At 40.1% G+C, this 12320-nt stretch overlaps 1 protein-coding gene across 1 annotated transcript in view; it reads right to left on the bottom strand.

The window, feature by feature from the left end:
• Nucleotides 1-9511, bottom strand: part of aig1 (androgen-induced 1 (H. sapiens)) — a 68773-nt gene extending 59262 nt beyond the window's left edge. Inside the window, exon 1 of the mRNA XM_036582632.1 lies at nt 9347-9511. Within this exon, the coding sequence (XP_036438525.1) occupies nt 9347-9487 (141 nt within the window). The 5' untranslated portion in view covers nt 9488-9511. The remainder of the gene's footprint in view (nt 1-9346) is intronic.
• Nucleotides 9512-12320: the final 2809 nt, after the last annotated feature.

The following is a 12320-nucleotide window of genomic DNA, read 5'->3' as shown; positions in this document are numbered from 1 at the left end:
GACTGACTTAAGACAGCCGTCCTGACCACCTCACACTAAATGATCAAGATGATGCGAGCGCGACGCGACTCTAACAAGAGTTGCATGATTTTATTCCAACATTTGTCTGCAACAGTGAAATTGCTTCAAAAGTCGTTTGGTGCAAGACCAGCATTGGTCTCTGCAGTTATCAGAACAAGATCCTATTCAACAAGATGACTGACCCTTATTAGCCCCACAACAGGGAAATTTAACCCATCAGTGCAGTGAAACACCACGTACACACTAGTGAACACACACACTAGGGGGCAGTGAGCACACTTGCCTGGAGCGGTGGGCAGCCCTATCCATAACGCCCGGGGAGCAGCTGGGGGTTACGTGCCTTGCTCAAGGGTACCTCAGTCACAGACTGTCGGCTCAGAGGATGGACCGGCGACCTTCCGGTCGCATAGCTGGTTCCTTAACCTCCAGCTCATGACTGCCCCAAATAACCTAAAAGTAGGTTATTCGCTAAATATAGTTTTTTATTTCAGAAAAATGTTGCTTATTTTATATACAGGCTATTTTATTTCACTGATGAAGACCCACATCTATAGTTGACTGAGATGGCTTGCCCCCCGCCCTAAGTCTCAAATGTTGTCCATGCTTGTGAGTTTCTGGAACCAGCAACAGAATAACTGAACCGCCGTACGAAGACGCTGAATGCCGTGAAGTAAGCCACGCAACCTCATCTTCTCTTTATGCAATAGTAGATCACTGAGAGGTCTTGCACAGCGAATCAAACAATGGCAGCCTTGATCTCTTTGTTGAAAGGTCTGGACACACGCGAGCAGTCACTTTATGGCTCAGCTCAATGCCTCACTCCTCAAGTGTCCCATTGTGATCATGGAAACCCAAATCTGGACTTCACAGTGAATAATGAATGAGGTCCGACGAAAACATAAACAGCTGAAATCACAGTGAAGCGAGTGAGCCGAGTCCAGAGTAAGTAAGAGCCTGGATGAATATGACATTCGTACTGAGGAACTGTGCATCCCTAGATGCTGCGGATGGATGCGCCTCGTTTCCCCTGGGAGAGTCTCTGTTTGTCATAGAAGCGACTTTATCGCATGCCAAGCGAAGACAATCTGTGCTAACATGCCTTTATTGTCTGTTCTAATAATAGCAGTTTATGCAAAAGCCACCACAAAGTGGGCAGGATCCACAGAACACACAGCAAACAAAGACGCTTGTCAGAGGTCCCTTACTGGTGTCATGATGAATTATCAAAACATTATGCAAATATACAGGTTTAATAAATCACATTTACTGTGATTCTGCTTCCCTTGCGTGAAGCTGACCCAATTATTTCAAGCATATTTCAAATACAAAATGTACGCCTCCCCCAGAGAACAATTTTATGTCATGTTTACATTACGACAGCCAAACAGATGTTCTATATCTTTCAATGGAGCAGGGATGGAAAATTCTAACAATTGGATGCTGAACGCTTGCAGGCGTCCAAGCTTACCAGTTCATGTACAACAAAACTTAATGGCCAACACAATCAGCCTGCACATCAAACTCTTATTCCAGTAATGCCACCATCACGGCAACATTTCTATGGCTTCCCACCACCATTGGTCTCGTACCATCGCTGTTTACTGCAGATTGACAGCCACAGTTTCACTCCAGCGGCCACATAAACAAAGTCCTTATGGGAAAGTTAAGGGTGTTCATATTCATATTTCAACCAGTGGCTGGTTGAACGTCTCTGATGTAAACAGTGACTGTTTGTGCTGCTTGTACACCGATCAGGCATGACATTATGACCACCTCCTTGTTTCTACGCTCATTGTCCATTTTATCAGCTCCACTTACTATATAGGTGCACTTTGTAGTTCTACAGTTACAGACTTTTTACCCTGTTCCTCAGTGGTCAGGACCCCCATGGACCCTCACAGAGCAGGTACTATTTGGGTGGTGGATCATTCTCAGCACTGCAGTAACACTGACGTGGTGGTGGTGTGTTAGTGTGTGTTGCGCTGGTCTGAGTGGATCAGACACAGCAGTGCTGCTGGAGTGTCCACTCACTGTCCACTCTGTTAAACACTCCTACCTTGTCAGTCCACCTTGTAGATGTAAAGTCAGAGACGATAGCTCATCTGCACAGTTTGTGTCAGTCATCCTCTAGTCCTTCATCAGTGGTCACAGGACGCTGCCCACAGGACGCTGCTGGCTGGATATTTTTGGTTGGTGGACTATTCTCAGTCCAGCAGTGACACTGAGGTGTTTAAAACTCCAGCAGCACTGCTGTGTCTGATCCACTCAGACCAGCGCAACACACACTAACACACCACCACCATGTCAGTGTTACTGCAGTGCTGAGAATGACCCACCACCCAAATAGTACCTGCTCTGTGAGGGTCCATGGGGGTCCTGACCACTGAGGAACAGGGTAAAAAGTCTGTAACTGTAGAACTACAAAGTGCACCTATATAGTAAGTGGAGCTGATAAAATGGACAATGAGTGTAGAAACAAGGAGGTGGTCATAATGTTATGCCTGACCAGTAATTTGTGTAATATTTAGCCTGTGAATCTCTGTATGTGTTCAAACCAAAGTTTATTTTAGGCTTAAGCTTAAAATATAACATTAGCCCAACGCAAATTTATCATATATTTGTTGGAAACTTACATAAAACAACTGAAACTTTGATTGGCCTCACAATTGCTAAGAAAAACCAAAACAAGTGTTGGCGCATGTGCTGAACGCCACTGTCTCGAACCAGCTGGGGTGAAACTGTGGCTCTGTGGCTCTGCAGACAGATATCATCGTGCTATGCAGCTCGAGGCTCAAGCAAGTGTTGTAATTAGCATAATTATGTTTGTTGGATTGTAAGTGATAGTCTATCATCAGACTCCTCTAGAATTTGAAATGACTTGTGTTCAGCTCCATGACTGCCAATCCCTGCATGAACTCTTAACCTGTTTCTGAATTTCTACTGAACTTTCCAACTATGTTCTCACATCTCACCTCTTGTAGATGGGTCATTCTACAGAAACGTCCACTTTTCTGTCTCTCTACAGGAGTCACTGCTGTTACTGATCCTCACAATAAAGTAACACCAGAGACATTTTTAATGAAAAATGCGTTTTACAAAATAACTGCTACAGAGTATCAAACCACATGTTGTCAGTCATGGAATATCCACCAAAATATGTAATTTAATCCATTTGTATTCTATTTTTTCACAATTACCTCAGAATAAAGTTGGTCACACCAGTGACTTCAGCTAAAAGCTTCATATGAAATCATGAGCTAAATGAGAAAATCTCTGATAACTAAAAGACACAGTGGACTCACCATGAGCTTTTCTTCATAGATCCTCAGAAAACAGGTAAAAGGAAGTCAAGTAATGTCATCAGTGTGACTTTTATTTCAAAATAAGAGACTTTTTGTTACGCCGTAACAGCAGTGACTCGACTCCTGGGGGCCACAACTTTCATTATATATTTTATAATATTTATTTGCCATTTGTTTTATATATATTTCATAGTCATGTATAGATTATTGCAGCTAAAATATGTTTTTTTACTTCAAAATATGGCCTCACCCTTTACACATGACTGTGGGGACGAGCTCTTCTGTGGTGCTTGTAATTCTAGATAATTGATTTAAAACCAATATTGCTAAATTGACGACTCAAGAAGGTGTAACTGTTAAAATAACTTATTGTTTTATTTTAAAATATAAATAAATTGTAACCCTAACATGTTTTTCAAGTGTAATATATCTGTAAACGCTAGGTACACAAAAATGGACGTTTCTGTAGAATGACCCAGATGTCCAACACAATCAGTAGTAGGGGTGGGCAACATGACAACATTTTATTGTCATCATGATAAACAGGAGATTTAAGGTCCCAGTAACCAGGAAGAATAGGTACAAAAAATCCGTTGTGCCCTCTGCTGTGACCATTCTGAATAAGGACATAATACATAACCCCCTACATAGTTAATGTGCATTGTTGCTGTAAGTGTTTTTAGTATTTGTCTATGTATTTATTTGCCAGATTGCCAAAGACAAATTTCCATTTAATGCAAATTTAATGGACAATAAATTGTTCTTATCTTATCCTATCTTAAAAAAACTACAACATATATGCTTTTCTGAGCATATTGTGGATTTTATTAGTATGTCATTAGTGGAAAGGGAATTCAACTGAACTTATACATAATTAAAACCCCACTATGTAAGAGTATGTATGATTTTTTTGTTCAAACTGAAAGTAGAATTACTGAGTCAGGAGACGAAAAATGTGCTAAAATATGGCAGGCATGCACTGCTATGAATCACCCTGCAAAGGCTGAAATAATATTTTTAAAATAGTTAAAAAAAAATAACAAGAATTTAAAAAGTGGTGTCTGGATGTATTTCATGGGAGTCTTTACATATTAACGTTGCATGCACAGATTAAAAAAGGTCAGACTCGATGTTTAGATCACACATTCAAAATCCACACTATACTGAGAAGCTTATTGTGAAATAGTAGATAATTCACCTCCACCCTCAGAAAACAAGTCTTTCACCAAGTTTGACTGAGTCCTCTTTGAATTCTCTTTCAACACACTCACAATCATCAGATTCATCCGCCTGGAGACCAAAGCACAACCCATGTTTCTAAATGTTCTTCTGCACATTGGGTGCAATTACACTTTTCCACCAGAGGGGACCCCCAAATCTTACACAGGGCAGCTTTAAACTGTTAAGATCCACACCACAGATATACACACCTAGATGTTGCTTTGTCTATCATTCTCTATCTGAAGCAATACGTCTGCACGGCCGCCATGTTGGAGAGGTCAAGATCTGCTTGTGAACAAATTCACTTGTATTGAGAGACGATGAGTCTCAGGATTAAATCAGCCACAACTTCCGTATTACTCAACCGATTTTCACCACATTTGTTTTGTTATAATCCTCAGACACAGATTAATCTGGGCTGCACAGATCTGCTCTCGGTAGCTTTCATTTCTTTAATAACTGATCGTGATAATTAGCCGTCCAGACCAACAGGAAAGTATTCAGTCTGCACCTGATGTTAAAAACCGAGTTTAGCGTGAGAAACACAATCAGCAAATCCATCAATGTGTGAATCACTTGTAATCTTAATACACATAAAAATATGCCTGCACCATTTAAGGTGGAACGGGAAAACTCGAACAAGAAGCTGGCAAATAAGAAGCTGACTTCAGGCTTGTGTAAGAAGGTTCTAACGTTAATCTATTATGAGTATCTACACAGATTAAGGAATGCTGTAACTACAAGCTTTAACCATCATTATAAATAAATAACTACTACATAAAGTTAAGATCCTGAATAGACTATTAAATGAAATAAGCTGAATATAAAACCAGAGGAAAAACAATCACATCAACAGGTTCTCTGTGCTTCACCAACCACACGGCCATATCTACACAAACATCACACAGACAATACGCATCACACAGACATGAGTGTGGATCACTGCGTTCCCTCTGTTATATAATCCTGTCACACTTTCTGAGTGTGATATTCCTGAAATTGTGTAATTTTGGACAGTATCTTTCTTAAACTGCCGCTCTGTAATGGTACTGAATGCAGTCCAGCAGCGATGTTGACCGCCCCAAAATGGCAGCGCAGTTGATGTTCCTGGCTGGACCCAATGCAGCATCTAGGTACTTATATCTATGATTCAAACATGGTCTTTCAGAGTGGTTAGACAGAAAAGGTGTCAATCTAGAGAAATTTACCAAATCAGAACTTTTCACAGTGGTAATGATAGGAACCAGACGTCTGAACCTAACGCCTCTGAAAGCTACATCACATAAAGTTATTGCATTTAATGGTTACAAATACATTTTCTGATGCCGAAACACTGCCTTACAGTAGTGTTGACATTACATAAGCTTTTGGCCTAAAACCTATTTTTAAAATGAATTAATTGTAGGGAGGTAGCAGGACAAAAAATATCCAAAAAACTTCTACAGTTTTTTTTTGCACATTAATAACAATTGTTCACTTTAATCAATTAATTATTTATTAACTAATTAATCAAGTCAGGTCAAGTCAAAGTTTATTTATATAGCTCTTTTTACAGCAGGTGTTGTCACAAAGCAGCTTTACAGAAAAACCTGGGTCTGAGCTCCCATGAGCGTCGCCAATGGCGAGAGTGGCAAGAAAAAACTCCCTAAGAGCAAGAGAAAGAAACACTGAGAGGAACCAAGACTCAAAAGGGGAACCCATCCTCCTCTGGTCGACACCGGATAGCAAACAGCATTAGAATAAAATATTAGAATACAAAACGGGGAAAAACAGGCAGAGCAACGGTTAATTAGATAGTTTGAGTTTATGCAGCAGCAGCAGGAGGGTCAGTTCATGTAGGTGAGGTTTGCACAGCTTTGTACAGCATGAAGCTCCATAGTGGTCAAGACAATCAATCAATCACTTTATCAACATCACATATAAAACTCTCAAGAAACATGTAGGTTCACTGTTCATTCAGGATAAAAATAGATATATTTGCATTGCAGACATGGCAACCCCTGGTTCCTATCCTTCTCATGGTGTCTACTGGCACTTGAATCAGTACGTTTCTCTACAATGCACCATTCAACATCAAAACACTCTGAAAGACTTTGTTTTGAAAAGACTAAATTATGCAGAAATTAAAAAAAGGGGGGAATTCTTATTCTTCAAAAAAAATAGCCACGTTTACATGCAGCCTAATAATCCGTTAATAATCCGACTAATAGCTCATGTGGAATAGAATACGTTCATGTAAACACCTCAATCAGAATAGTCTAGTCTGATTGAGGCCATTCAGAATAAGTTTCTATCTGATTGATCGAGGTGGGTAATCCTGTAAATAATCCGTTAAATAGAAGAATAATATCCGTGTAAACGCCTGTATCTGATTACATTCCCTATCGGAAAGTTTAAGTCCGTTCTGATCATGTTCGTCGTGTCATAGTGAAAGTTTATACCGTTCAACATGGCGGAGCAGAAACTGGTCTGCAGAGGAGACGAAGTTTATGCTCTGATCTTTAAAAGACGGCGGTGGGACGGACGTCCAGCTTATGTGTCTCAGAACACGACGTCGTCCTCTCGGCCTTCTTTAATAAGGACATGTGAAGGACGTTTTCCTGAGTCTGACATCATTTTAAAGTAATTGAAAACACAAGCGCTGCTCACTGCTGCTCATCTCACTCTGACTGGGCTCACATGATGCTGGTTGTCATGGTAACGTCTGCTAAGCGGTTCTCTACACCCACGCGTCATTTTGGATCTGATAACTCGTAGTGAGCATGTAAACAGAGATTTTCCATCAGATTGTTGAGTACAGTGAGATTTAAACACTTCAGTCTTAATCTATAATTGGAATAAATTCAATCAGATTGGCAAAAATCTCCACACAGCCACTGCCCACCTCCACATTTCATTACAAACAGAGTATAATTAGGCCTGGATGCAGTGCAGGGCAGTATGTAAAATGCTGAATAAATAAATGCTGTATAAATGTTGTGTTCATCGTTTTTGGTGGTGTTTTTAAATGTGGCACCACTGGGTCTTTTTTAATTTCCAACATTAAACCTCCAAAAACTTAACACTGCGATGCACACTGTGTATCGAGAACATGTCTTGAAGTACCGTTATATATTTTTGCCATTTTGCCCATCTGTAGTCCATTAAATCTTTCCTCTAATGAAATTAATCACTGGCTTATTTTACAGAATTGTCTGGGTTTGGGTGCCTCTGTTAATCTGCCTTCCAAACAAAGACACAAAAATTCCTATATACGTTACAAGACAGAGCAGCTCTACGTTTGAGCCTTAGTTCCTCTCTGTGTATCTTCCTATTGATCTTAGGCGTTTTTCTGTCACTGTCACCAATGGCACTGTAGAAATAAACCTACTTATATTTACTCTTTTTATCTGAATGATTTGTCTTAAGGGTGAGACAGTGAACATGTGTACATGCACTCAATCCGATTATTCAAATGGTCATGTAACTCTTACTCTGATTTCTTTCGGATTTCTCAGTCTGTGAATTGCGAGATCAGACGGTGGATGTCGCGAGACGCAGCAAAACACTTTTGGAGAGGCGCTGAAACCAAACACGAAATAAAGGATTTAAATATTCTTCATCTTCTAGATCAGAGGGCACTAATAGGCGGACTGTGGTCCGAGTCTGGACACAGGTCGGGACTCTGTCGGACCTGGACCTATTGCCAATGAACTATGAATTATTTAATTTTGCTTAAGAATATTTTCCATAACTGGACCTTATAGCATTTTAATTAAAGAACCCTGTTCTAGATGATGCATGTTCATATTTTCAGGTAAAGTGGTGCGAAGTTTAAAAAAAAAACGTGTCATGAAGTCATGACAGTATGTTTACATCACGTTTTCTTCCATGAGTTCATTGGCTGCTTGCAGAGCAGAAATCTGATTACTGTCTGACTCATGTAGACCAGGAGTTTCCCCATTATCTGATTACTCAAGAGCATGTAAACATGTTGATCGGATTCCTGACAGAATCTGATTTTCTGCAGTTATAGGATTATTGGGTGCATGTAAACAAGCTCAGTGTCTAAAGTGCCCCTAATGTCACTTCCACCTACAACTATTTCTCCATACAAACGTCTGGACTGAAATGTACATATGTACATAAAGAGCAGTTACAATCCAGCGAGCCTGTGTATTTATTACACATGGAGCTTTTGGAACAGATGTGCCAGAAAAGAACACAAGAACACAACAACTTTATTGCTGGTGCGCATCCAGCGCTGTTTCTATTAAAAATCGTTGTAAAAGCGAAGAAAAACGAGCCGTTTATGTGGAAAACATGAGTCATTAGCGCGTAGACGGACAAAACATCGGTCTCGCCAGTCATGCGGTTACGCGCATGCGCGCTTCCGGACACTGGCACCTGACATGACCTACATATGCTCGTATGAGTAAACACGAGAAAGACGCTTACTTAGGAACAATATAAGCCCCGTTATCTGTACAGATAGACCCCGTGTTAGTGCTTGGGCCGTTGGATGTGAGCTGAGGATGGTGATGTGCTGTGTACCTCACCACACAGTGAGCCCAGCGAGCCACAGATGTGCTTCACAGGGAAAAGGTCTGTCCGTAATTCAGGCAGGTGAAGTCGTGTAAACGTGCGTTCAACTGTCTGGAAGGCTAATCAGTGTCGGGCTGTATCAGCGTGGCTGCTGATGCTGCTGCTGCTGCTGATGCTGCTGATGCTGCTGCTGCAGTGTGGCCTGCCTGTCTCCTCACCCAGCCTACGAGAAGCTCCTCACATAAACAGCCAGCACTGTTTGTTTGTGTTGCACTTACCAAGTCTATGAACGTTAGAAACTTCCAGCTCCCGCCGTATGTTTGGTGCGCGGGCATGTCTATGGCTTTGTAATTGCAGATGATGGAGAAGTAGGACAGGAGGATCGCTACTCTGAGGATTTGGGAAGGGATGAGCGCCATCTTCCCCCGCCGCCGCGTTTCCGTCCCGGGAAAAATGCTGCGGACCCGCCGAGGCTGCGAGGAGCAGGAGGAGGAGGAGGAGGAGGAGGAGGAGGAGGATGCTAAAGGTGGTGCCGTAAGAGACGTGCGGGAGGATGTCGCTATAGTAACGGCGCAGTTGACGTTGCCTGCGCTACGAAAGTGCACTACTATAATCTCGCGAGGTTTGCCGCGTGGCCTTCATTCAATAGGCCTTGAAAAGGGAACCCAAACAAAAGATTATCTTTTCTTTATCGCAGGGGAAATAAAGCAGACTTGAATATTGGATTATTGAAGGATTACAGATTTCTGAATTTTATAACCCCTTTCAGGAGGAGAGAGGAGATTTGGGGGAGGCGGAGGATGGTTACAACAAGGCTCATTCCTCCAATCAGAAACATGCTAGAGTGATGACACCATAGGATATGGATGACACTCATACTGAACTTGCTCAGTTACACCCCATTCTCTTTGGAGTTATGAAAGTTATTTTTGTCATACTGTCCTGAACTTTTGTATGATTTAATTAATATAAACCTACTTGTTTTACTTAGTTTGAAAAAGTTTATTGCAATTGTCCCCAAACCATATCAAAAATAGGCCACACAACAGAATTTTTTTAACATTTTAGTTCAGCAAAGGCACAATTTATCTTTTTTATTGCTTGTGACGAACATTACCTAATCCGCTTATCCTCTTGTGTTGCAGGGGGTGCCAGAGTCTGTCCCAGCAGTGACTGGGCGGAAGGCAGGAGACAACCTTGACAGGTCACCAGTCCACTTATGATGAGAACAGGCAAATTTATTATTATTATTATTATTATTATTGTTGTTGTTGTTGTTGTTGTTATGTGTGTGCATGTGTGTTGAGGGGTGTTATGCAGTGAATAAATAATCTAAAACTAGTTACAAATTGTATTGTGTTTGTTTTCAGTAGGCTATGCCACAAGTGAGGAATTTGGGTCAATATTTTGGAATGAGCCTCAAATGTAACCAGGGATGAGGGCAGGACAGTCAGGGCAGTGATATTACTTAGTAAATAATTAAATAATACTATAATATCATTGTACAAATAAATAATACTATGATATTATTGTAAAACGCTGCATATTTTCAATGCTTATTGAGACAAAAAGCAAAAGTTAAATAGTGAAGTCTAATGTATTTCACATGTTTTTAACATGTTATTATATTTACCGTCCCTGATCCGTGTTGCAGCTGTCCCCAGGGTTGGGGTTAGTTGCAACATCTTACTTCTTTCATTTAAATAAATATTGTGAATGTATGTATCATATGTAATCATATTTAAATGGTGTGCATAAATAGCAGTCAAACATAAGTTTAATATATAAAAAAAAATTGGGTGGGCTGGTCCAAATAGTCACTGAGTAACTGAGAGAAATGCAAAAAAGTGTTGCAACACTTTTGTTTAGAGACGTCTGTATAGAGAAATTCTAATGGAAATGATGAAATCATAAACTTTTTCTTATTTTAATCTTATTCAGCAGAGACTGGAGTGAAATGAGTCATAAAACTCATTCTGTGAGACAATATTTTGATCAAAGTGTATTTTCTCAGGACCCATGTGTATATATATATATATATATATATATATATATATATATTAGTATATCAATATATTATTAAAATATTATTAATTACCTAGTTTCATATATACTTTTTCCTACAAACCACCAAAATTATGATTTTGTATTTTGTATGATTTTGACACAGCAGAATGGTAAAAGGCGAAAAAGAAAAAAACGAAAGCACAAATCACTCCTTCTTATGTCAGTTTGGGGAAACTTTAGAAGGTAACTGAAACATATAAAATTGCAGAAATGTTTTATTTTTACACATTTTAGAAAACAACTGTGCAGGGCCAGTAACAGTTTGTTGACAGTGCTTTTATAATCTGTGACATGCCCAAATGGGTTATTTATCCCAAGCAAAATACCAAGGAAATATCAATTATTGCTAATGTTAACCTGCTAACTAGCTACTTAGTGAGCTAGTAAACTAGCCAGTTAAACATGACATGGCCAAATTAGCTGAGAAGCTACTTAAGGCACGTCCATGCAAACTGATCTAAGGTAAGCCAGCAAACCTTAACTATCAATTAGTACCATATTTAAAACATAGACCATTAAAACACACACAAACATCATTAATAAACATGAGCTTACTAGCTCACAACCACTACTCCACACAACCAATGCAAACTTAAAGATACGCTACTCCAACAGAATATTCTCGAAGGCGAAGTGACTGTTTACCTTCATCGCAATTAACGTTCTGCCTCACCTGAATACTGACCACTTTCACCTGTCCTTTATTATGGTTACCTGATAGTTTTGTATATAAGCCCAGGCTTTAGCTTAGTTCAGTGCTATTGCCTTTGTTATCAAAGCCTTACTGTGCCTTCTATTTCTCTGTTTGCCATTTTGTGTATGAACCCTGCTTTGTTTTTGGCGTATTGGTTTTTGACCTTGGACTGGCTGACTTTGATTACAGATACTCCCTATGTTAATAAACCCTTTTTACCTATGTGTGGTCTGGGAACAAAAAATATATACACCGATCAGGCATAACATTCTGACCACCTCCTTGTTTCTACGCTCATTGTCCATTTTATCAGCTCCACTTACTATATAGGTGCACTTTGTAGTTCTACAGTTACAGACTGTAGTCCATCTGTTTCTCTGATACTTTGTTAGCCCCCTTTTACCCTGTTGTTCAGTGGTCAGGACCCCCATGGACCCTCACAGAGCAGGTACTATTTGGGTGGTGGATCATTCTCAGCACTGCAGTAACAC

This window comes from Colossoma macropomum, unplaced genomic scaffold (genome assembly GCF_904425465.1).
Source record: "Colossoma macropomum unplaced genomic scaffold, Colossoma_macropomum, whole genome shotgun sequence".
Lineage (NCBI taxonomy): Eukaryota > Metazoa > Chordata > Actinopteri > Characiformes > Serrasalmidae > Colossoma > Colossoma macropomum.
The sequence above is the reverse complement of the archived record's forward strand: the minus strand, read 5'-3'. Positions and strand labels throughout refer to the sequence as shown.